General features: G+C 37.4%; 1 protein-coding gene across 4 annotated transcripts; it reads right to left on the minus strand.

Annotated features, from left to right (window-relative positions):
* Positions 1 to 355: 355 nt before the first annotated feature.
* Positions 356 to 20,874, minus strand: LOC114481745 (beta-1,3-N-acetylglucosaminyltransferase radical fringe-like). Of its 4 annotated transcripts, none has more exons than XM_028476770.1 (10): positions 20,854 to 20,874; positions 20,327 to 20,350; positions 18,274 to 18,828; positions 15,410 to 15,458; positions 9,823 to 9,925; positions 9,600 to 9,744; positions 8,286 to 8,371; positions 5,593 to 5,758; positions 5,360 to 5,445; positions 356 to 563 (listed from the first exon to the last, which is right to left on the minus strand). In XM_028476770.1, exons 3-10 carry the CDS (start codon positions 18,760 to 18,762, stop codon positions 491 to 493), a joined length of 1,197 nt encoding a protein of 398 aa, XP_028332571.1. In that variant the 5' UTR covers positions 18,763 to 18,828; positions 20,327 to 20,350; positions 20,854 to 20,874; the 3' UTR covers positions 356 to 490. The 4 variants fall into 4 exon arrangements, with proteins under 4 accessions (XP_028332571.1, XP_028332570.1, XP_028332572.1 ...); XM_028476769.1 differs by lacking the exon at positions 20,854 to 20,874 and adding an exon at positions 20,164 to 20,254 and having other exon boundaries at positions 20,327 to 20,423; XM_028476771.1 differs by lacking the exon at positions 20,854 to 20,874 and having other exon boundaries at positions 9,600 to 9,699; positions 20,164 to 20,437.
* Positions 20,875 to 22,396: the final 1,522 nt, after the last annotated feature.

Below are 22,396 nucleotides of genomic sequence, written 5' to 3' on the forward strand. Positions count from 1 at the left end.
ACTTAGTTACTGATATCAGTTTTAACAGGTAACTTGTAATTGTACAGAATTACATTTTTGAAGAAACCCTCAAACTGTTAAAATGAAACTTCTAAGTCGACAGCTTTGTAATGAGAATTATTTTGGGATGACACTTTTTTCTATTGGACCGTAATATGGAAAACTAAGCAAAATCACCCACCATCATTTCAGAGATTTTTCTCCCTTTTGTCCTGAAATTTAGTTGATCTCTTGTCTTACAGTTGAATCAACTTGACTAACTACTGTATATTCATTGCCTGGTTGAAAGAACAAATGTTTACTTTTTAAATTTCATGTTATGTCAGCATTTCCATAAAATGTGTAGACATTCAGAGAAGTTAAAAAAGACGTTACTTTATTGTTCATTTTATTTGCAATACTGTGTACACATGACAAAATGTGAGTGAATTCAGATTTTAAAAAAAGGGTTCCCAGATTTAATAAAATCTAGATAAAGATACTGTTGTATTCACTTAGGGCGAAGTAGGATCTTTGAACACCACTGAGTGTCTGGATAGAGAAGACAGTGGACTGTTTTAAACCTGTGGGAACAGAAGGAAACATTTAGGTTACTGAGGAATAGCATCAAAGAGAAGGAAACAAACTCAGATTAAATAAATCAATTGCAATTTCACAAAAACAAACAATGGAGTTAAAATAACCTAAATCAATGACTAATCTGAGGACTATCTGTCATTGGTTCTGTTTCTAAAATAAACAATAAAAACGTCACATTTAGGAGCACTTTTTTAAATCGCTTTTTGCGTCTTTCGATTTAATGCTCGGTCATGGCAGGAAAAGGAATTTCAGAACAAAGAAGAGGTGCTTGTGAGTGATACAGTACTTTGCCCCACACTGCTGGCCCTGAGGCACACGTCATTTAACACATGTTCATGTTGAAAATGACAATAAAAAGCATGTGAATCAGGTGCTTTTTTCTCCAAGGCCCTTTGTAACCTGTGTGAGGGTTAGTGAGGAGTCTACGGTAGTTCTCTGTTCTTTAGATAGTTGTGGGAGGTTTCAATTATTGAGGAATCTATTGAAAATCTACTATGGGTGAGACTACAATTTGTATAAAATAAATAAATTAACTGTTTTCTAGGTAGGTAACTACAGTATATTCTACCTACTGATTCCTTTCTTCTGTTAGGTAAACAAAGACTTGACCCACTACTATTTACAGTGGCCTAGGGCTGGGCAATATATCAAGATATGAGTTTTTTTTTATTTTGGCAATATAAAAAAAAGACCATCTCCTATATCAATACGTATATATATATATAATAAATATATATATATATTTTTTTTTCACAGCTTATTTTGTATTAAAATACTCATTTTGAAAAGCTCAGATGGATTACTGAGTGAGTCCTCACCCAGACCTTCCCCTAAACAAGCCACACATGCTGTCCCATATACTGGTAGTAGAAAAAGCAAAAAGTGGCAAATATTGTGCAGCTGTTGGTTAATAAATATTCCACTGTGTATTTTTTTACTCCTTTTGTGTATTTTGTTGTTCTTTTGTGTATTTTTAGGTAATTTTGGATGTCTTTCTAAATTATTTTGTGTATTTTTTGTTATGTATGTTCTTGGATTTTTGTTGTCCTTTTTGTTTATTTTGTTTATTGCATAACCCATCATACTGCTTCACACTATTTACACTGATGTCCACCCCATATATCATTACATGTTGACTAGTACAAGACAAAATCTCATCTGTAGTGGTAGCACTTCAGAGCATGGTGGAGGACGCAAGACGTTTAATGTTATCCCAACCCACTAGGAACGAGTGTATCATAATGTATCATGGTTTTCCTGCAGTCTGTGCCTTCTCCTCGCCCCCCGCTCTCTTTTCTGTTGCAGGTGTCTTGATGCTGGAGCTGGCATTTCCTGATCGATGGCTCATGGCTCAACTAGTTTGGGACTCTCGGGTCTATTCTTCTATCCTATTCTGTTTGCCCTTCTGTTCACAAACCCCAACCAGTCGAAGTGGATGGCTGCCACCTTTGAACCTGGTTCCGCTGCAGATTTCTTCCTATAAAAAAGAGGGAGTTTTTTCTTACCACTGTTGCTAAATGCTTGTTCATGTGGATCTTGAACTCTTTTTTTTTTTTTTTTAAGCGCTTTGAGATGACTGTTGTAATTTGCGCTATATAAATAAAGTTGAATTAAATTTTTGTTCTTTTACTTTTTCTCTTTTTGTGTTCTTTTGAGTACTTTTTGTTGTTCTTTTGTGTATTTCTCCGTTTGTATTTTGTACATTTTTGTAGGGTTTTTTGTGTATTTTTGTTGTTCCTTTGCACATTTCTATGTTAGTTTGTGTTTTTGTAGTCATTTTGTATATTTTTTCCTGTCATTTTGTGGATTTACTTTCGGAGCCACTAGTTGCCCATGTTTGTGATACACGCAAAAGTTTTAGTTTTTTCTTAAAGCACTGTGATGTTATTTTAGGATGTGCGGCATTTTGCATCAGCAAATTTAATCCAGAATTGTCTTTCTGGTCAGAGTATTTGAATTAAAATTACAGTAATTTATATTGTATATATCGCCATTTTGAGAAATAAAAATCAAGATATAACTTTTGGTCCATATCGCCCAGCCCTTCTGTGGTGTACAAAGCCGCGTGGTTATCCTGCAGGCGCTGAAACATATTTGATGTATTTTGTACTTGTTTTACATTTAGGATGTATGTTTCTTCTTGTTAATAGGGATTCTTTTTTCTCTATTGTTGCCATGCTTGCTTTGGTGGAAATGTTTTTTTTTTTAAATATTATTTGAAACATAGCTTTGAAGGAGACCTATCATGCTTTTAAATCCTTCCTTTTTACATATAAATCATACAGTTGTGGTCTATATAAAGCGGAACTGCAATGCTTGGGTCTGAATTCCTCATTTTTATAGCTCCACAGGCCCCTTTTCTACCCCTTTTCTGATGTGCTTCTGAGAGCAACTCGTTTTGGTGCGGTCTCTGTAAATGCAAACGAGACACTTCATACCCCGCCCCCTCTCTAGGTTGCAGAGGTGACACTCGGCCATTTTTGTAGTTTGATAGAAGAGATACGATTATGTAGCGGCGCAGAAACTTTTTATTCACACGTTATTTACAAAATGTCACCAACAGAAGACTTGAAAATGAAGATGATGAACCTGCAGAACAACGTCTTCATATGGATGTTAACAAGTGAGCTAACACAAGCGCCGAGCTAACACAAGTGCGGAGCTAACGCTAGCGCCAAGCTAACGGCATGAAATGCATTTTAATACAGTCTTTTCAGAGACAAAAACGGCAAAATGAAATGACTAATGAAAACTTTAGACTTAAATTAAATCACGTAGGCCATATCATCAAGGATCTAAAACGAGCACACAGCGCTAACATATGAAGACGGTGCAACTGCTAATGCTAACAAAACAATGACAGGGACGTCTTATCACACTTTTTAGCGTTATTTATAGCTTACCGAAGTGCTCTGTGTTTGTCTCCAAAGATAGAAGGAATTGAACCCTCAATCAGACAAAGTCTTTTGGCAAATGTGGCTCTTTATACTGGCGGAGGTTGCAGAAGCAGTCATTCTTGAAGTGCTTCGCGCACACAAAAATGACCTTACCCACAGATGTGGGTACATTTCTGTGAAAAATAAAACTCAACCAGGCACTTTGAAAAGTTTCTGATGCTGGGAGACGTTGTAATGAAGCGTGTGGGTTACTACATCCAACAACCGAACATTTTGACTTATCCTCTCATAACTTCGGCATCCTTGAGCTCGGACTACAAAATAAAAGCGAGAAATAAAAATGGCGGATTACTCGATGTGTTGGGCCTGGAGTCGATGTCTTAATTTGGCAGTTCAGCTGCAAATACTGTGACGTCATTGTTCAAAAAACGTAATAGAGAATCGAAAAATATGACCAAAACAGAATATAAAGATATCAATGGAGCACCTGAAGAGACTAATTTGAACTTTTCTGTACTTCTAAGCACTCTAAATACACAACAAAATGAATTTAAGGACTAAAAAGTGGATTTAGCATGATATGTCCCCTTTAATGGGCCTATATCATGCTAAATCAATTTTTTTGAGCTTTTAACCTTGTTTCATTGAAAATTCCTTATCAAAAACACCCAGTATTATTGGGCTTCCTTCCTGCATCTCTGAGCAATCCTCACTAATCCTGCTCTCAGAGCTGCGGCTTTACTTTTGTGATGGCCTGCTGTCGGTGTCGCGCCTCCACAGTGAACATACGCGCCCACTCTCGCGGAGCTAAAGGGATGCTAGTGGCCAAAGAACATTTTTTTCTATGGTCATTGTTTCCTTTCTTATCCAGTGTGCACAGGTTTAATATAGAATATATATTATACTTTATTGTCATATATGTAAAGCTACACACACTCTGCATTTAACCCCTCTCTAAGACTCTAAGGAGCAGTGGGCAGCAACACTGTAGCACCCGGAACAGTTCCACTTTTAGTATCCGTTATAATCGCCTCATATCACCTTTGACTTGATCTGACGTGTTTGTGACACAATGCAACGCAGCAGTTGGACAAAACAAAAGATTATCATCTTAAATGCACTATTCCTGTAGTTAATAGAGGAGAGGAGGAGAAAAAAGTGACTTAGCAGCTTAACACAGCTGAATGGCTGCTGCTGCTGCTGGATAAACACAGACCCTGAAGCGCTGAGACGGACTCACAATCACAATAGCCGCATAAATAGCCATGTCTTTTATTGTAATGTGCAGTTTTTTGGCTGAAAACCATAACAACAGTGTGCGGATAGAACAATAAATTAGCTTTGGTGATCACTGATCTCCCACGCAAGAGCGAGGCATGAAATCTGCGTCTATAGACACGCCCATTCATGAATACGCTCAGAAAGTCACTTTTCAGAGGGCTGAAACTCTGGAAAACAGTCAAGTTTGGGAAAATTAACCTCAAACATGTTGTTGGAGTTCTTAGAACAAATGAAGATGGGTCAAAAATAGCATAATATGGGACCTTTAATACGTATGTGATAAGTGCCATTAGACAACTTTCTTTGTATTTAGTGCTATACAAAGAATTAATTTGAATTGAAAACTCTTCTTAAACCCAATTGTTTTACACTGCCATAAAATAAAAGTACTACAGCTGGCTTATTTTTGAATTACATAATAATCATTTATGCAAAATTTTTGGTCCCCTGCTACAGCAGATTCCAAACAAATAACTGGAATATTGGGTTTGATGTGGCAACCCTGGCACATGTGTTTGGGGGTGCAGATCCTATTCTACATTTTATACTAAGCAATGTTAGAGCATGAAAATTAGCAGCTATTTTGGGATAGATGTTTTTACCTTGTGGGATCTTCAGCCATGGTAAAGCCTCCAAAAATGCTGACTACATTTCTTCTGTTTTCATAGCCTCCATAGCTGAGAGTCACCTAATGGATAAGAAAAGATACACTAAAATAAAATAAAATAAATTTTAAAAAAAAACAAAAAACAAGGCAGCTTTTTAAGTAACAAAGCAACAGTAATGTCACTGCTGTTATTTAAATGACCACTTCTGGTAGACATAAAAGACAGACCTGATGAAGCACACTCTCTGTTGGTAGCTTCTGCAGGTTCTCTAGATGAGAATGGAAGAGGTGTGTATGTGTTAAAGTGACTTCCAGCAGCGCCTCAATGATATAGCCTATGGTGCAGTCATCTGGGAGACGGATCTTCTCTGCTGTGCTGATGAAATTTCCAAAACTAAAAAAAAACAAGCAAAAAAAAAATTATGCAATTCCAAGAAAACAGATGAGGAATTGTTTGAAGGATAATTGAAATTCATAACTTTAATTTTGATTGTGTAACTTATTTGTGACGAGAATGTAAATGGAAGAACTGGCAATAAAAATCAACAGAAAATCTCTGTTCATTAACAAGTGACTGGTTCACAACCATCTCAATGCCTTTATTGGTTTCCCTTTTAACCAATTAAATATTATAGCTCAAATTTAAACTCTGTCTTTGTAATTGGATGACTGAGCCCCGCCCTTCACACTGTAGCAACACACATCTAGTTTAGCCTCATAGATGCTTTGGCTCCAAAGTGGGAACGATCACCATAGTAACTATGATGAGTGGATTATCTTCACCTGAGCTGAGTCCTGCATCCTCACTATTGTTAATCCGTTTTTTTCTTCCGTCTCTGTTCTTTCCTTCGACACCAGTCGTCCGATTTTGACAATAAAGCTATCAAACTGTTTAGAAAATTCCTGAGATTGTACTTTTATAATTTGTAAATTTTAACCTTTTCAGTTAATAATTTTGTTTTGCAAAATTGCATTGACTTTTCAGCTGTGATCTCATTTTTAGAGTGGACAGCTGGTAAAGTTTTACCTTCAAATCTTTGCAAACAAATTACAAACCGTTCAAACGTTAAAGTGATGTATATTCCTTTAGCCTCATTCAGAGGGCCAAAGTTGAAAAAGTTCTGTTTCCTCCCTCCTTTGTTATTCCACATTATGTAAAAAGTCAGTTCCAAACGGGCCAGTTGGATTTTTCTCGCCACGTGACGTCAAATGGCAGAAACTCCTCCTCCTGACAATCGTGGCTCCTCCTACCTTATAAGAATGTGAGCTCCTCACTCTCAAATGGCCTCACAGGTAAAACTAATGCTGCGGTTTAATATAGAATACATACTTGATATACATTATACTTGATGGTCATATATGTAAAGCTACATACACGAAATGTGTACGCTGCGTTTTCCCCTGCTGAAAGCAGTGGGCAGCCACAGAGTAGCGCCAAGGGAGCAATTACGATCAGTTTCATTTTTAGTAGCTGTTATATCGCCTCGTATTTCCTTTGAGAAGATCTGACATTTTTGTGACCCAATGCGACGCAGCGGTTGGACAAAACAGTAGACTATCACCTTGAATGGACTATTCCTGTAATCGGTAAAAGAGAGGCTGACAAGAAAGCAACGTAGCAGCTGAAACAGCTGACTAACTCCGCTGCTGATGTGATAAACACACACCGTGGAGCAGCGTTCGTTGGACTCACAATCGCAATAACCGCTTAAATGGCCATGTATTTTCTGTAATGTGCCGTTTTTTGGCTGAAGTGTGTGGATAGCAAAATAAAATCGCTGTTGTGATCAGCTGTTGTGTGGAATCAGAGTCTACAGACACGCCCACTCATGCATATGTATGAAGGCCCCAAAATAGCCTGTTTTTGGAAGAGTTTGGGAAAATAAAGCTCAAATACTATGTTTTTGGGGTTCTTAGAACAAATGGAGATGAGTGAAAAATAGCATAATACTGGACCTTAAACATGTTCAACTAATGTGTTCAACCCATTTCAAGCTTTTTCAAACTTTTCAAATTATTGCTAATGTAAGCTATTGCAAGGAAAATGCGTAGCTAATGCTAGTTTATTGCTATTGCTTGGTGAATGCTAATGCTAGGTTAGTGCTAATGCTAGGCATAAGGTTAATGTTAATGCTAATGCTATGCTACTGCTAATGCTTGGCTAGTGGTAATATTAGGCTATTTCTAATGCTAATGCTAGACTAATGTTAGGTTAAGTGCTAATGCTAGGTTAATGTTATTGTTGGGCTAATGCTAAGGCTTTATTAGTGCTAATGTTAGACTAATCCTGTTGCTAGGCTAATGTTAATGCTAGGTTAGTGTTATTACTAATGCAAGGCTAATGATAAAGCTAGCTAATGGTATGCGAATGCTAAACTAATGTAGTGCGATGCAGGCCATCATCTGCATCCTCACTGCCATTTTCTTCAGGAAATGCAAATATTCTAGTTAACATTAATATATTTAACCCTCATAAAAATATTAATACCAATATTTTCATTGATTAGGAAGCCTAACAAGGTAACAAAGAGACAAAAAACAAATGAAATGATAGATAGTGTTTTTAACTGTATTTTACAGCTGATCTAGTACATGGGTCAAACTGACCCGTTATCAAAAGAGATGCTAACAGAAAGCTAACACAAGAGGAAGGTTATGTCTTAGCTTTAGTAATTTAGAACGTAATTGTCTTTCAGGTCAAAATAATAATTGTAATTTTAATTGGAAAAAATCTAGTGACCATAACCATAATTGAGTTGTAATTTAACATGGATAACTGAAGACATAATTGAAATTGAAAAGTGTAATTGACCCCAACCCTACTCTAATGTCTACATATACAGGAGCAAACAACTGATTGAGAAGTTCTTGGAATATAAAGAAGAAAGGAAATTTATTTGACAAAAAGTTATTAATCATACCTTGCCCATGGACTCATCTTCAATGCCAGACCTCGGCTGATGCAAAAGCCTGCTCCACCAGTGGCAAACCAAAATTTGACAGGCCTCTGAAACAAAACAAGGTAGTCAGGCAATAGAAACCGGGCTGGGACACAAGAGTGAGGCTGCAGGCACGGAGAATCGCAAAGCTATACTGAGGCAGACATAAACTTAGGGCAAGGGGTTCCCCACCATGGCCTGTTTGTCAAGTTGTTGTTGGGATGCATCTTTCTGCTATGCCATACCATGGTTTTGTGAATAATTAAGTGCAATGACTTATTGGACCCAATGAGTAAAATAAAAACAAACACCTAATGCTGCGTTCACACCGGACGTGCCGCTAATTTTCCAGATGTGGGCACCGCACAAAAGCTTCCGCAGGATCAAAAAAAGTTTTCCCTATATTCGCATTATATGCACGTCTGAAGCAAATATAAAAAAAGCCGCCAACCAGACTCCCTTTCTTTTCCCCCATAAACTATGGAGGACCCCAGTAAAATCGATGCTCTTTACCTTCTATGGAAGCTGAAGAGCCATCAAAACACTCGACTCCAGCATTCCTGGATTCACCGGGTTAACCAGTGATGCATCCAACTCTGTGAATTTCACTGTTTTCTTCAGGAGCTGCACCAAATCCTTTCAGTTCTGGTCCCAGTAAGAAAAACTGGCTTTGTCGTAGAGCTCTGGGTGGTCACACACCGCCACAAAAATTTTCTCCTCCATGCTAAAATGGGTAAAATGACCGGTGTCCGTGTTAACAGCCTGACGTCATTGACAACAAGGATTCTGATTGGCTATCGCACCTGCGCGTCACCAAACATTAGCTGGAGTTCAGTATTTTCAACTCAAGCAAATGATGAATGTCACAGAAAAAATGGGAGCATGGATGCCAAGACAAACGCTCTAGCCGTGCGGATCAAATTGAGCCAAAAGAATTTGCCTCTAACGTGTCTATTCCATTTACTTTATATGTAATCTAGCCACGCAAACATTTTGCACTGTGTCCGGTGTGAACACAGCATAAGACTTTGGTAAATTTTGAACTGTTGCGTAATACAGCCGTGCATTCTATAGCTCAGAAAATATGGTACAATATGTATTTCCACTACCAGAGTTGAGCGAATACACAATTTAATTAAGTTAATACAGAATAGCCTAAAACCATTTATTATTCCTAAGTCCAGAACATTATTCTGTATTTAAACTTTAGATTGTGAAAGAATCATATTATAGCTTGCTGTTACACCTTTGAGTAAGAGAGATCACAAACATTTATAAAGATGTAAGTTGACCTACTGGTCCTTCTGTCTCTGTGGCCTCCACAGGGTGATCTAGACTGGGCCGGCCCAGGTAGACATCCTGACTGTGGTGGTATGAGGAAAGCAGCTGTAGAAGTCTGGGCAGGATCACATAATTATCATCATCCACATGACAAAACCACCTACAAAACAAACAAAAAAATTATGGTAGATAACCATCTTTGATGTTGAGAGTTAGTAAGAAAACACTGTTCACTCACTTTTTTTGAGAATCAATAAATTTATCGTACTCCACCGACATCTTGCAGCACAGGGCCTGTCGCGTGTGAGCTGCTGAACAGTTAGTGTTGATGATGTTACATTCTAGGAAGCAAAAAGCAAAAAAAAGAAAAAGCTCAATTACATTGACAGCTGCAATATACGAGGTCTTAGTCTAATATTATATGTTAATTCCATATTGTAAATAGTTGCTTTTAATAGAGAAGGTAAAACAATTACACTTTGAAGTAGGGAGGGGGGGCTATATTGGTATGAAAGAGAAAGTTTTTCATACTCAGGAGTGAGCAAAAGGCAATATTGTTAACCTTGTTTATATATTTTAACCAGCTACAGTAACTGTCTGGCTCAGCACAGCATTCCCAGTACTGCAGGATTGCTCTGAGCAGATGGAGTGGAGAGAAGTTTCTACGGCCAGAGGACGTGTAGATCTAGAGGAGTAGACTTCAGCTTCCTACAGAAGTGCATCACTGAAGTCAATATCCCAAAGAACATTACCATATGTCTAGAATGCATGAATGAACTGGCACTGAGAGCAGCAAAAAGAGACAAGGACAACAAGGGAGGAGTGAATGTGACACAAAAAAGGAACTTAAAAATCCAGGGCCAATTCCAAAGTAGTGCTGAGCGACATGGAGAAAATTTTACATCATGGCATTGGTAGATCTATATCCTGATAATGATATACCAGGGGTCTGCAACCTTTACTCTCAAAGGAGCCATTTTGCCTCATCTCGCCTGGATTAAAATCCTTCCGGAGCCGAAAAATGATCTGCTCAATGAAGATAATACAGTGTATAAAATTCAATACAGTTAAAATAGTATCGAATAATTTTATGAGTTAATGATTTGAAGGGAATAACTTGAATTTGATAACATGATCATATGTGACATGCTAATATCTTGCAACATATCAATGTTTATTAATGTTGGCAATTAAATAAATCTTTCGCCACACAAATAAAATCTTTATTTTCTTCCAGAATAGTCTGTTTGTTTAGTTATCTTACCAGGGATTTAAAACTTAAGGTTCACCACAGCTGCAAGGAATGTTGATGGTTTGTAGATGTTGTAGGAGGTGAGAAGGTGGCTGAGTTATTGCACAATGTGATTTATTTTTAGATTAAGTAATTTATCATACTTTTATTTGTAGTTATTTTTACTCATCAATCAATACCCTCTGTAAAAATTATTTATTTACTTTTTAAAGCTACAGGGAGCCATTGCAAAGGAGTCAAAGAGCCACATGAGGCTCCAGAGCCGCAGGTTGCAGACCCCTGTGATATACAGTGGGTACAGAAAGTATTCAGACCCCTTTAAATTGTTCACTCTTTGTTTCATTGCAGCCATTTGCTAAAATCAAAAAAGTTCATTTTATTTCTTATTAATGTACACTCAGCACCCCATCTTGACAGAAAAAAACAGAAATGTAGACATTTTTGCAAATGTATTAAAAAAGAAAAACTGTAATATCACATGGTCATAAGTATTCAGACCCTTTGCTCAGTATTGAGTAGAAGCACCTTTTGAGCTAGTACAGCCATGAGCCTTCTTGGGAATGATGCAACAAGCTTTTCACACCTGGATTTGGGGATCCTCTGCCATTCCTTGCAGATCCTCTCCAGTTCTGTCAGGTTGGATGGTGAATGTTGGTGGACAGCCATATTCAGGTCTCTCCAGAGATGCTCAATTGGGTTTAGGTCAAGGGCTCTGGCTGGGCCAGTCAACAATGGTCACAGAGCTGTTCCGAAGCCACTCCTTTGTTATTTTAGCCGTGTGCTTAAGGTCATTGTCTTATTGGAAGGTGAACCTTCGGCCCAGTCTGAGGTCCTGAGCACTCTGGAAGAGGTTTTCTTCCAGGATATACGTATCTATACTTGGCCGCATTCATCTTTCCTTCAATTGCAACCAGTCGTCCTGTCCCTGCAGTTGAAAAACACCCCCATAGCATGATGCTGCCACCAACATGTTTCACTGTTGGGATTGTATTGGGCAGGTGATGAGCAATGCCTGGTTTTCTCCACACATACCGCTTAGAATTAATGCCAAAAAGTTCAATATTGGTCTCATCAGACCAGAAAATCTTATTTCTCATAGTCTGGGAGTCCTTCACGTGTTTTTTGGCAAACTCTATGCGGGCTTTCATATGTCTTGCACTGAAGAGAGGCTGGTGGAGGGCTGCAGTGATAGTTGACTTTGTGGAACTTTCTCCCATCTCCCTACTGCATCTCTGGAGCTCAGCCACAGTGATCTTTGGGTTCTTCTTTACCTCTCTAACCAAGGCTCTTTTCCCACGATTGCTCCGTTTGGCTGAACGGCCAGGTCTAGGAAGAGTTGTGGTCGTCCCAAACATCTTCTATTTAAGGATTATGGAGGTCACTGTGATCTTAGGAACCTTGAGTGCTGCAGAAATTATTTTGTAACCATGGCCAGATCTGTGCCTTGCCACAATTCTGTCTCTGAGCTCCTTGGGCAGTTCCTTCAACATCATGATTCTCATTTGCTCTGACATGCACTGTGAGCTGTAAGGTCTTATATAGACAGGTGTGAGTCTTTCCTAATCAAGTCCATTCAGTTTAATTAAACACAGCTGGACTCCATTGAAGGAGCAGAACCATCTCAAGGAGGATCAGAAGAAATGGACAGCATGTGAGTTAAATATGAGTGTCACAGCAAAGGGTCTGAATACTTATGACCATGTGATATTTCTGTTTTTCTTTATTAATAAATTTGCAAAAATTTCTAAATTTTTCTGTAAAGATGGGGTGCTGAGTGTACATTAATGAGAAATAAAATTAACTTTTTTTATTTTAGCAAATGGCTGCAATGAAAAAAAGAGTGAAAAATTTAAAGGGGTCTGAATACTTTCCATACCCACTGTAGAGCCTGAAGGCTCAATATAGTATTTCTTCCTTTAAAGTTCATGAAATGAATGGACAATTACTATTCATTATATAAAAATAAACCAAAAATATATACATATATAAATTTGTCTGGAAACACCACCAGAGGGTGCAAAAACCAACAATAATGGCCACTGCTATCGTTTTAAACCGTACCTGTATAGTGGATTTTACTTGCAAGCTACTTACTTGTAAGATAACATATGATAATAGAGGCTTTCTCAGGTTATATCGTTTTAAAGTCCTTCTAGAGCAGCAGGAGACAAATTAACACTTCCATTTGTGAGACATGTTTGCAGCTGTTTTGCTTGGAACAGTCATATTGGCTGAAGTGACAGTTAGTAAGCAGACTAATTGATGATTCAGTCACTCCAGGGGACCCCATCTGACTGTAAAAGCAGCGTTTCATCCACGCATACCACAGTATTCATTTTCTGCATCTTTGTCGTGCAAAACTAAACATTTAACGCTAATGTCCGAGCGCGGTCCCGCCCGGTGGTTGACAGTGTTCGCCGGCTTCAGTAGCTGATGGTGGCTTACACCAGGAGGACCTACTTCAGTCACGCTGACCTGGACCAGCTGCTCCCGGTGTGAATTTAGCATAGCGGTGCCGTAAACTAGTATCTCTGGGGAAGTGAACATGCTACTGCAAAGTAGCAGCGTTGCTGTGAGTAGATTAGCCTGCTTCATTATATTTTACCAATAGAGTGGGACCAAGACCACACACATTAAATTAGCAATATAAACGATAGAGGGTTATATCGTACGGTACATGTTTTTATATCACACTACGATATATATTGTTCTATCGCAAAGAATTACCCCTGAAAAGTGTAACAGAGCATCAGGACTAGTTATATACCGACATTATCGGCCGATCTTTGCGTTTTTTACGTGTATCGGAATCGGCCGATGCGGGCTGCTGCGTTTGTCGATCTGCATTATTTACAGAGGGCATAATTTTTTTTTACTTGTTCTTCATCACCTGTTTGTTAAATATTCTTACTCGTCGTTCTACCTCACCTTTGTTAATTTCAATAAATGTTCCTTCTTTTAAAATTGAGATTTTACATTGATGTTACATTTAAATTGAGGTTGTTACACTTGTCCAGGGTACTGCCATGAAGCATGCCACACTACAAAACTCACTCACACATGCTGTCCCTTACAAAATAAAAAGCAAAAAGTGGCCCAACATGTTGATATTGTGCAACATTATCATGCATCTTTAATATAAACTAAATATAGCAATGGGGGCAGTGGTGGCCAGTGGTTATGGAGGCAGGCTTTTAACAGGAGGGTTGCAGGTTCAAAGCCAATGTGGGACTTTGGACATATGCCTTAAACCACACGTGTCAAACTCAAATCTGGCCCTTTAGAGCATCTAATTCGGCCCGCAGAAGACAGTAAAAATGACAGAGAATTAATTTTCCTTTGTTTATATCACATGAATGCAGTCATTTTTAATTGCAAATTGTGGAAAGAATTGTCAATTTTTCCTAGGGCTGGGCAAAAAATTGATTATTCAAATTTGTAGATAAAAACTATTTTTGTTTTGCAAATTTGAGTTTAAAATTTTTTTTTTTTTTTTCCACTACAATTTTTTTTAACTTTTTCTCATTCCGTTCTTGTGGGTTATCATAGCGCGATATGAGACAGCCCCCTCTTTGTTTACATTTGTTTACCCTTTGAGTAGGCTAAATGTGATATGTTTCATGTTTTATTCTCACTATGCTGAGATGCTAAGGGAAGAGTTTATTATTTTTTTTAATTGTAATGTTATATGTTATAAAATATGTAGTTATCTGATTTCTTAATCAGAAAATTTAAGCTACTGTGAAATTGCTGTTGCTCTTTTGCTTAAACCTGGGTTAAAGCTTGAATATGTTGAATGACAGCCTCGTTTACGTTTTATTTTGGGATTATTCTATGCATTTTAACTATTGAGGACAATCACAACAATAAAGTTACACTTTTGACAATATATCCAATGTTTGCAGTCATTTTTAAGTGCATTGAAAATAAAAAAAAATCGAATCGATACTCAAATTTTTCTCTAAAAAATCTGAGATTTTTTTTAGGCAAAATTGCCCAGTCCTAATTTTTCCACAAATCTTGTAATTTCTCCAAACAATTCCACAAAATTACACAAATAAATCTATATATTTTTAAATGAGTTGAACTGAAATTGAAAACTATGTTCTTTTTGAGGCCCACTGGAGATCAACCTGGTCCGTATTTGGCCCCTGAACTAAAATGAGTTTGACACCCCTGCCTTAAACCCAAGTGCTTCCAGGACTCTCTTGAAAAAAGAGATTCTCAATCTCACTAAAAAATATGTATATATACAATCCAAAACAAAAATATGGTAGGCATTTTAACAGTGTTTAGGATGTGACACGCTCAACAAAAGCCTACAGACACAAAACAAAAACAAAAAATCACCTGTGCTGTGTGCTTATTTGTGCCTTGTTGAGCAATACTCTACAACTTTAATATTTTTATTAAATCTGTGGTGGAGTCCCAACCTGAAGCTCGTGTACTGCAGTTTAGGAAAGTCTGCTTCAAATGATATCTACAGTATCTCTACAACAGATTCCTAAAATATAGAATAAAGCTATATAAAATATAGTTATTCATCATTTTGAGGAAACATAAACCTACTTACCTGTTTTTTGCTGAAACTCTTGATCTTCACCATCAGTAAATATAAAAGTCTAAAAGAAAGACAATTTATTAAGAATAAATTAGCAAGACATTTCGTGTTACATATCCTATTGATCAGGACATGCCTCCACCTATGTCCTATTAAACAAACAATGTAGACCAATGTTATTTAAATTATGCCACTTGATATAATGTATCTACATCATACAGTGCATATAAAAAGTCTACACACCCCTGTTCAAATGTCAGGTTTTTGTGATGTAAAAAAATGACACCAAGATAAATTATTTCAGAACTTTTTCCACTTTTAATGTGACCTATAACCTGTAGAATGCAATTGAAAAATAAACTGAAACCTTTCAGGGAGGTGAAGTAAAAATATAAAACTGAGAGAATGAGGTTGCAAAAGTGTGGACACCCTCTTATAACTGGGGACGGGGCACACACCATTTAAGGTGCCTCTGATTAACCCCAGATAAAGTTCAGATGTTCTAGAAGCTTTTCCTGACATTTTTGCAGCCACATCTTCCAGCACAAGCCATGATCCACACAGAGCTTCAAAAGCATCAGAGGGATCTCATTGTTCAAAGAGATCAGTCAAGTGAAGGGTACAAAAGAATTTCCAAGGAATAAAATATAACATAGAACACAACAGTGACTTTACCAAGAACAGGACGTCCATTCAAAATTGATGACAAGACGAGAAGAATATTGGTCAGGGAGGCTGCCAAGAGGCCGACAGCAACATTGAAGGAGCTGCAGGAATTTCTGGCAAGTACTGGCTGTGTAGTACATGTGACATTCTCCCGTCTTCTTCATATGTCTGGGCTATGTGGTAGGGTGGCAAGAAGGAAACCTTATCTTACAAAAAAAACATCCAAGCCCGGCTTTTTGCAAAAACACATTTGAAATCTCCCAAACGCATGTGGGTCCGTGTTATGGTCCAATGAAACCAAGGTTGAACTTTTTAGCCGTAATTCCAAAAGGTATATTTGGTGCAAAAACAACACTGCTCATCACCAAAAGAACACCATACCAACAGTGAAGCATGGTGGTGGCAGCATCATGCTTTGAGGGCTGTTTTTCTTCAGCTGGAACTGTGTCTTTAGTCAGGGTGGAGGGAATTATGAACAGTTCCAAATACCAGGCAGTGTTGACCCAAAACCTTCGGACTTCTGTTAGAAAGCTGAAGATGAAAAGGAACTTTATCTTTCAACATGACAATGACCCTAAGCACACAGCCAAATCAACAAAAGAATGGCTTCACCAGAATAAGATTGAGGTTTTGGAATGGCCCAGCCAGAGTCCAGACCTGAATCCGATTAAATATCTGTAAGGTGATCTGAAGAGGGCTGTGCACAGGAAATGCCATCGCATTCAGTCAGATTTGGAGCGGTTTTGTAAAGAAGAGTAGGCAAATTTTGCCTCATCAAGATGTGCCACACTGATAGACTCTTACCCAAAAAGACTGAGTGCTGTAATAAAAGCCAACAATGCTGCAACGAGTCAACCACTGGGAGAAACGTAGGGTTCACAAGAGGAAGTTAACCTTCCTCTTGTGTTAGCTTTCTGTTAGCATCTCCAATGGTAACAGGTCTTAAATCAGCTGTAAAATACACTAAAAACAAATATCTATCATCTAATTTCTTTCCTATCTATTGGTTACCTTGTTAGGCTTCCTAATCAATCAAAATATAGGTTCTAATATTAATGGTGTGGGCATCTGAGCCTTTTTCGTGTCAGTATACTCCTAAATTAATTTTCTTTTTTTTTTTTAAATGGTAAAATGTGAGAAAGCTTGATATGAAACATATTTTAATAATTGTTAACTACATATTTGTAAAATTATACATAGAACTGTAACATGGTTCTCCAGTGTTGCATTAAATTATAATTGACAATTTTTATAGAATTTTCATGGCAATTACAATTATTAAGTCAATTATCTAAACTCAATTACAATTTAAGTATGATTACAACAGCAACAGATTTTAAAATTACAAATACATTTATAATTACGCCATCATCTTAATTAATTATCAATTACGCAATTACAACTATAATTGACTAGGGCTGGGCAATATATGCTGATTCAAGATACAGCGAGTTTTCTATTTTGGTGATATAGAAAATGACAATATCGCAAATCACATCAGTATTTAATATTATTCATAAAGTACAGTCAAATAGTGTTCTTGGCATTTTTTTCCATTATATTGGATGTATTTTATATGATACTGTATTTTGTATTAAAAAACTCGTTTTTGGTGTCGTTGATTTCACTTCTTCTCAGAACAGAATGAAAAGCACAGTTAGATGGATTACTGAGTCCTAACCCAGACCTTCCCCTAAACTAGCCACACTACAGAACTCACTCACACATGCTGTCCCTTAGAGGAGAAAAAGCCTAAAGCCTCAATAAATGTGTCCGTGAGGCATTTTTCATCAGTGAATTTAACCCAGAATTGTCTTTCTGGAAAACTTTACTGAGTTAAAAATATCGAGAGTTATATCGTATATCACTATTTTGAGAAAAAGTGTTGAGATTTGAGTTTTGGTCCATATTGCCCAGCCCTAGCGGGTACATGTGTAGGGTAGGATAGGAAACTAGGAAATACCATACATTTGTGGGAATTAACAGGAATAAATATAAAATTGAAGGTTGGCACTTAAGAGGGATATTAAAGATAGTTGAGAAAATATATTGTAGCATCATCTTGACTTAAATAACCTGATTTCAAGTATACTTGAGAATAGAATAGAATAATAGAATAGCTGACTGTCCTCACATTCTAATCCTTCACCATCTAAGATCATCATTACACAGCACTAAACCATAGTTGAAAACAATAGATCTTTTCTTACCTGTTCTTTAGCTCGGGACACCCAGGTTTTCGTGAGTAACTCCAATCTGGACTTGTGGTATTTTTTTGTAGTCTTCACTGCTATAAATACATCTTTTAAATCAAGTTGATCACTAGATCCATGCACTAAATGTCCACCCACTTCTTTCTCCTTTGCACTGCTTCCAGATCCTCTTCTACTCATACTTTCTAATGTGGAGCTATAGTTGTCATTCCTAAGTCTGCTTCTCATGTCGTTCTCTTTGTCTGATGAGCTCGGTTGAAGCCGCATGCTCATATCTGCACCCCCAGGATGAGAGGAATTTCTGGTAATGGATGCTAAAGTAGTTCTGAAAGGTTTGATGTGTGGTCGTGGCTTGGGCATGTTTTCCTGCTGCGTTTGGGGCTTAAGGATTGGAAAAAGCAGGAGCAGGCCACAGAACGTAAGGATGAGAAGGAAACAAAATTTGTTGGCACTGACAGAGCTTTTTTGCATTTTGACTGGTTTCATCAACCTCCACAGCAGCGCTCATTTCCAACACCAGTCTGGTCCATCGCAACACCAACACGCTGTATACTGCAACAGAAAAAAGAAAGTATTTTTTAGTTAAAACACTATAAAAATGTATTTTAACAAAATTATATGTAGGCCTGCACAATAATTCAAATTTTAATCGTGATCACAATTTAGGCTGCCATGATTAAATTAACCTGATCATCGGCATTATTTATATTTAAAATGTGGGCTCTGCTTAATATCTAATCAGGCACTTTAATAACCATTAGTCAGCGGCAGGTTTGAGTCATTTGGTGAATTGATGAGAACTGTGAGCTGCAATTGTTTCCAATGAGTTGTATTTCGTGAAAGCACTCTGTAATAGTGTATTTATTCAGTTAACCCTTGGTACATTTTTAATTATTGGGCTAATTTATTTTTTTGGTATAATTTTTATTTAAAGCTTCATTTTTCACTGCAAACTGTTCGCCGATTGTTTTTTTTAAAAAAGTAGTGCAAAAGAAATAGAGATTTTTTCCTCACACGATAAATAATTGTGATTATAACAATCATGATTATAATATGGATCAAAATAATCGTGATTATCATTTTGGCCATAATCGTGCAACCCCAATTCTATGTAAACAAAACTGTATAGTGCCACTACTGCTGTAGAACTATTTTAAATGATTCCTTTAGTAAGCAAAAACTATTCATTTAGTCAATTAACGGGTTGATCGTATAATGTGATTATGCTTAAATTATTAGGAATTATTTCAAAATAAAGAGTACACTTTACACTTTTAGCACATCCGTCTGCTAAGACGTTTCTAGTCCCTTAAGTAAAATAGACAAGGGATTGTAAAAAAATAAATAAATGCACAATATGTACAAGGATCTTAAGAAAGAAGTGTTTTAACTTTATCATATAATGCAGCACTAAACAATGATTTCTTATCCATCCATTTTGTACCTTTGTATATTGTATAGCTTTGATAAACATTTGGATTTTGATATCCCAATGAGTTTTCATTATTAATGGGTTTTAATCTAATCTTGAACATTTTCCTTCAAAGTATCAAAAAATCAAAAGGGGTCAAAATCCAAACAGATAATCTGTGTTGTGTAAAACATGAACTGCTCCAGAATTTTATTTTGAAAATTTCGTGTCAGTTATTATGACTGGATGTTTTTAACACAGGAGGCGGAGTTGGAGCAGTATTGACAAGAAAGACGAAATCAGTTTTCATGTTCCTAACAAAGGTTTTTTTGACATTGATATTTGTTACTGTTTGATACTCAGTATTCCGACTTCTGGTAGCAACACATTTACCAACGTTCTGACATGACACTGCATTATTACACATTCAAGTATGACTGATTGTAGCTCGGTTTAGACAAACAAGCTTCACATACCTTGTTAAAATCCTGATTTGAGGCACTTTTCATTCGTTGCTTGAATAACATCCAACACTACACAGCTCTGTCACACACACCCGATGATTCCCTGCCCGTAAAAAGCCCGTCAACAGCAGAAAGTTAGACAAATAAACTGAGTTGTAATCAACTTTTTTCGTACTTTCTGCTTCTTCTTCTTCTTCTTGTAAAGTTCATTGGCAGTTTGCAGTCACGTGTTGGTGCATAATCGCCATCTACTGGTAATAAGTGTGAACAGGTGTCACGGTTTGAGTTCACATCGGTCTGAGATCGGTTATGAGCATGCGCACTACCGGAAAATTAATTTATGCTACTTCCGCGTAGCTTTTTTCTACTTCCGCCGTGCTGAGATAAAAAAAAAATATTTCAAATAATGTTATTTGACGAGTGCTGAATGGCTCCTTTTCTTGTAAAAAAAATCTACAACTGCTGAAATGTGTCTTGTAATTTATTCAATGCAGTTTTTATTTTTACACATATTCTGTTTGGATAAAAATAAAGCACATGTTGGAAAAAAACATGATTATGATAAAACTCCATATGACAATAAATAATTTATTTTCCAAAAAAACTGGATTACCATATACATTGTTTTAAAAAAAACAGTGAACCTAATGGAACTTTATTTTTTAAAATCAGTATAACCCAGTTCTTCTTCTTCTTCTTCTTCTTCTTCTTCTTCTTCTTCTTCTTATTTGAGGTTTATGGGCAGTTTTCACTCATTTGTATGGTTTAGGTTGGAGGGGGGGCAAACTTTTGTGGAACACGTGCACCCCTTTGGCAGTGCATAAGTGTTCCACATGATGTTCCATTTTTTAAAGATGCAGTATTGTACGTGTTCCAAAAGATCAAAGCCATTTCCACTTATCTGTGACTTTCATGTCTTTCATTTTCAGTCTGACCTGTGACATTCATCAAGGACAGAAGTGTTTTCAGAGACAGAGCGATTACAAGTTAAACTGTTCAATGTTGCCTAACAGGATGGCATGGAGAAGACCACCACGTGGAATGATTGTTGTTAAGGTAGGTGAAGATCCAAAGAGGAAGCTGGAGGCTAATGTGAGAAGGTACCGCAGTGATGAGGAGAGGATACGGTCCGTATTTGATTACCTCTCTGCAAACAGAGATACTATGTATAAGGCTGAGGAGGATGACCCAAAGGCTATATTGACCAAGGACATGAAGAACCTGGAGATGGAGAACAGGAACCTGGAGATGGAGAACAGGAACCTGGAGGAGGAGATGAGGAGGCTGAAGAAGAAAAACAAAGACTTACAAGAACAGAAGAATAATGAGCTGAAAGAAAAAGATGAGGTTATCCAGTCATTAAAGGCTCAGATGGAATTAGATTGGGAGCAAATAACCACTGAGCTAGAGAGTAGAGATGAGTACATCCATGTTTTAAAGGAAGCTTACTATGAGGCCAACATGGAAGTGGAGCAAATGAGTTATGAACTACACGAGTTTCTTAACGATACCATGTATTACGACCCAACCTATTAGAGTGTGGAACTGAGATCCCTGGTCTCACGCAGACACACGGACACAAACCTACAATAGCAATTATTTATTTACAATTACACATGTCAGAATAAGGATCAATGTCAGGTTTATTTACCCAAAGTGCTGTACAGCAAACATTATAAAATACAATGTAAAAACAGTCACAAAATATACAACATAAAACAATAATAATAAAATACATGGGATCTGCTCAACTTGTGTTGAAAGCCAAAGCAAAAAGATGGGTTTTCAACAATGACTTAAAAACATGAATGGACTGGGCCATTTTGACATTCAGCAGAAGGCTGTTCCAGAGACTCGGAGCCGCTACGGCAAAAGCCCGGTCTCCTCTGGTTTTGCGCTTAGCTATTGGCACCACCAGAGTCATTTGATTGGAGGATCTCAGTGTTCGACCTGGATCACGGATCAACAAAAGCTCCGAAAGTTAGGATGGAGCCAACCCATTCAGACATTTAAAAACCATCAACAGTATCTCGAACTGAATCCTAAAACTGACTGGAAGCCAGTGCAGAGAGGCCAACACAGGAGTTACAGTATGTGCTCACGTTTCCTCGTTCCCGTGAGCAAACGCGCCGCTGCGTTTTGAACCAACTGCAGACGCCGGATGGAAGTTTGATCGAGCCCACAGTACAGAGAGTTACAATAATCTAAGCGACACGTCGCGACATCATCTCTCCTCCTTTTTACA

Source organism: Gouania willdenowi, chromosome 19 (genome assembly GCF_900634775.1).
Source record: "Gouania willdenowi chromosome 19, fGouWil2.1, whole genome shotgun sequence".
NCBI classification, from domain to species: domain Eukaryota; kingdom Metazoa; phylum Chordata; class Actinopteri; order Blenniiformes; family Gobiesocidae; genus Gouania; species Gouania willdenowi.

Bases quoted from the DNA above. Each gene is read 5' to 3' on its own strand.
- LOC114481745 (XM_028476770.1), bottom strand. From the start codon at position 18,762: ATGAAACCAGTCAAAATGCAAAAAAGCTCTGTCAGTGCCAACAAATTT. The intron at 15,459-18,273 runs GTAAGAAAAGAT...TCTTTCTTTTAG, and splicing joins TGTCCCGAGCTAAAGAACAG to ACTTTTATATTTACTGATGG. The intron at 9,926-15,409 runs GTAAGTAGGTTT...TTTGCTTCCTAG, and splicing joins AGAGTTTCAGCAAAAAACAG to AATGTAACATCATCAACACT.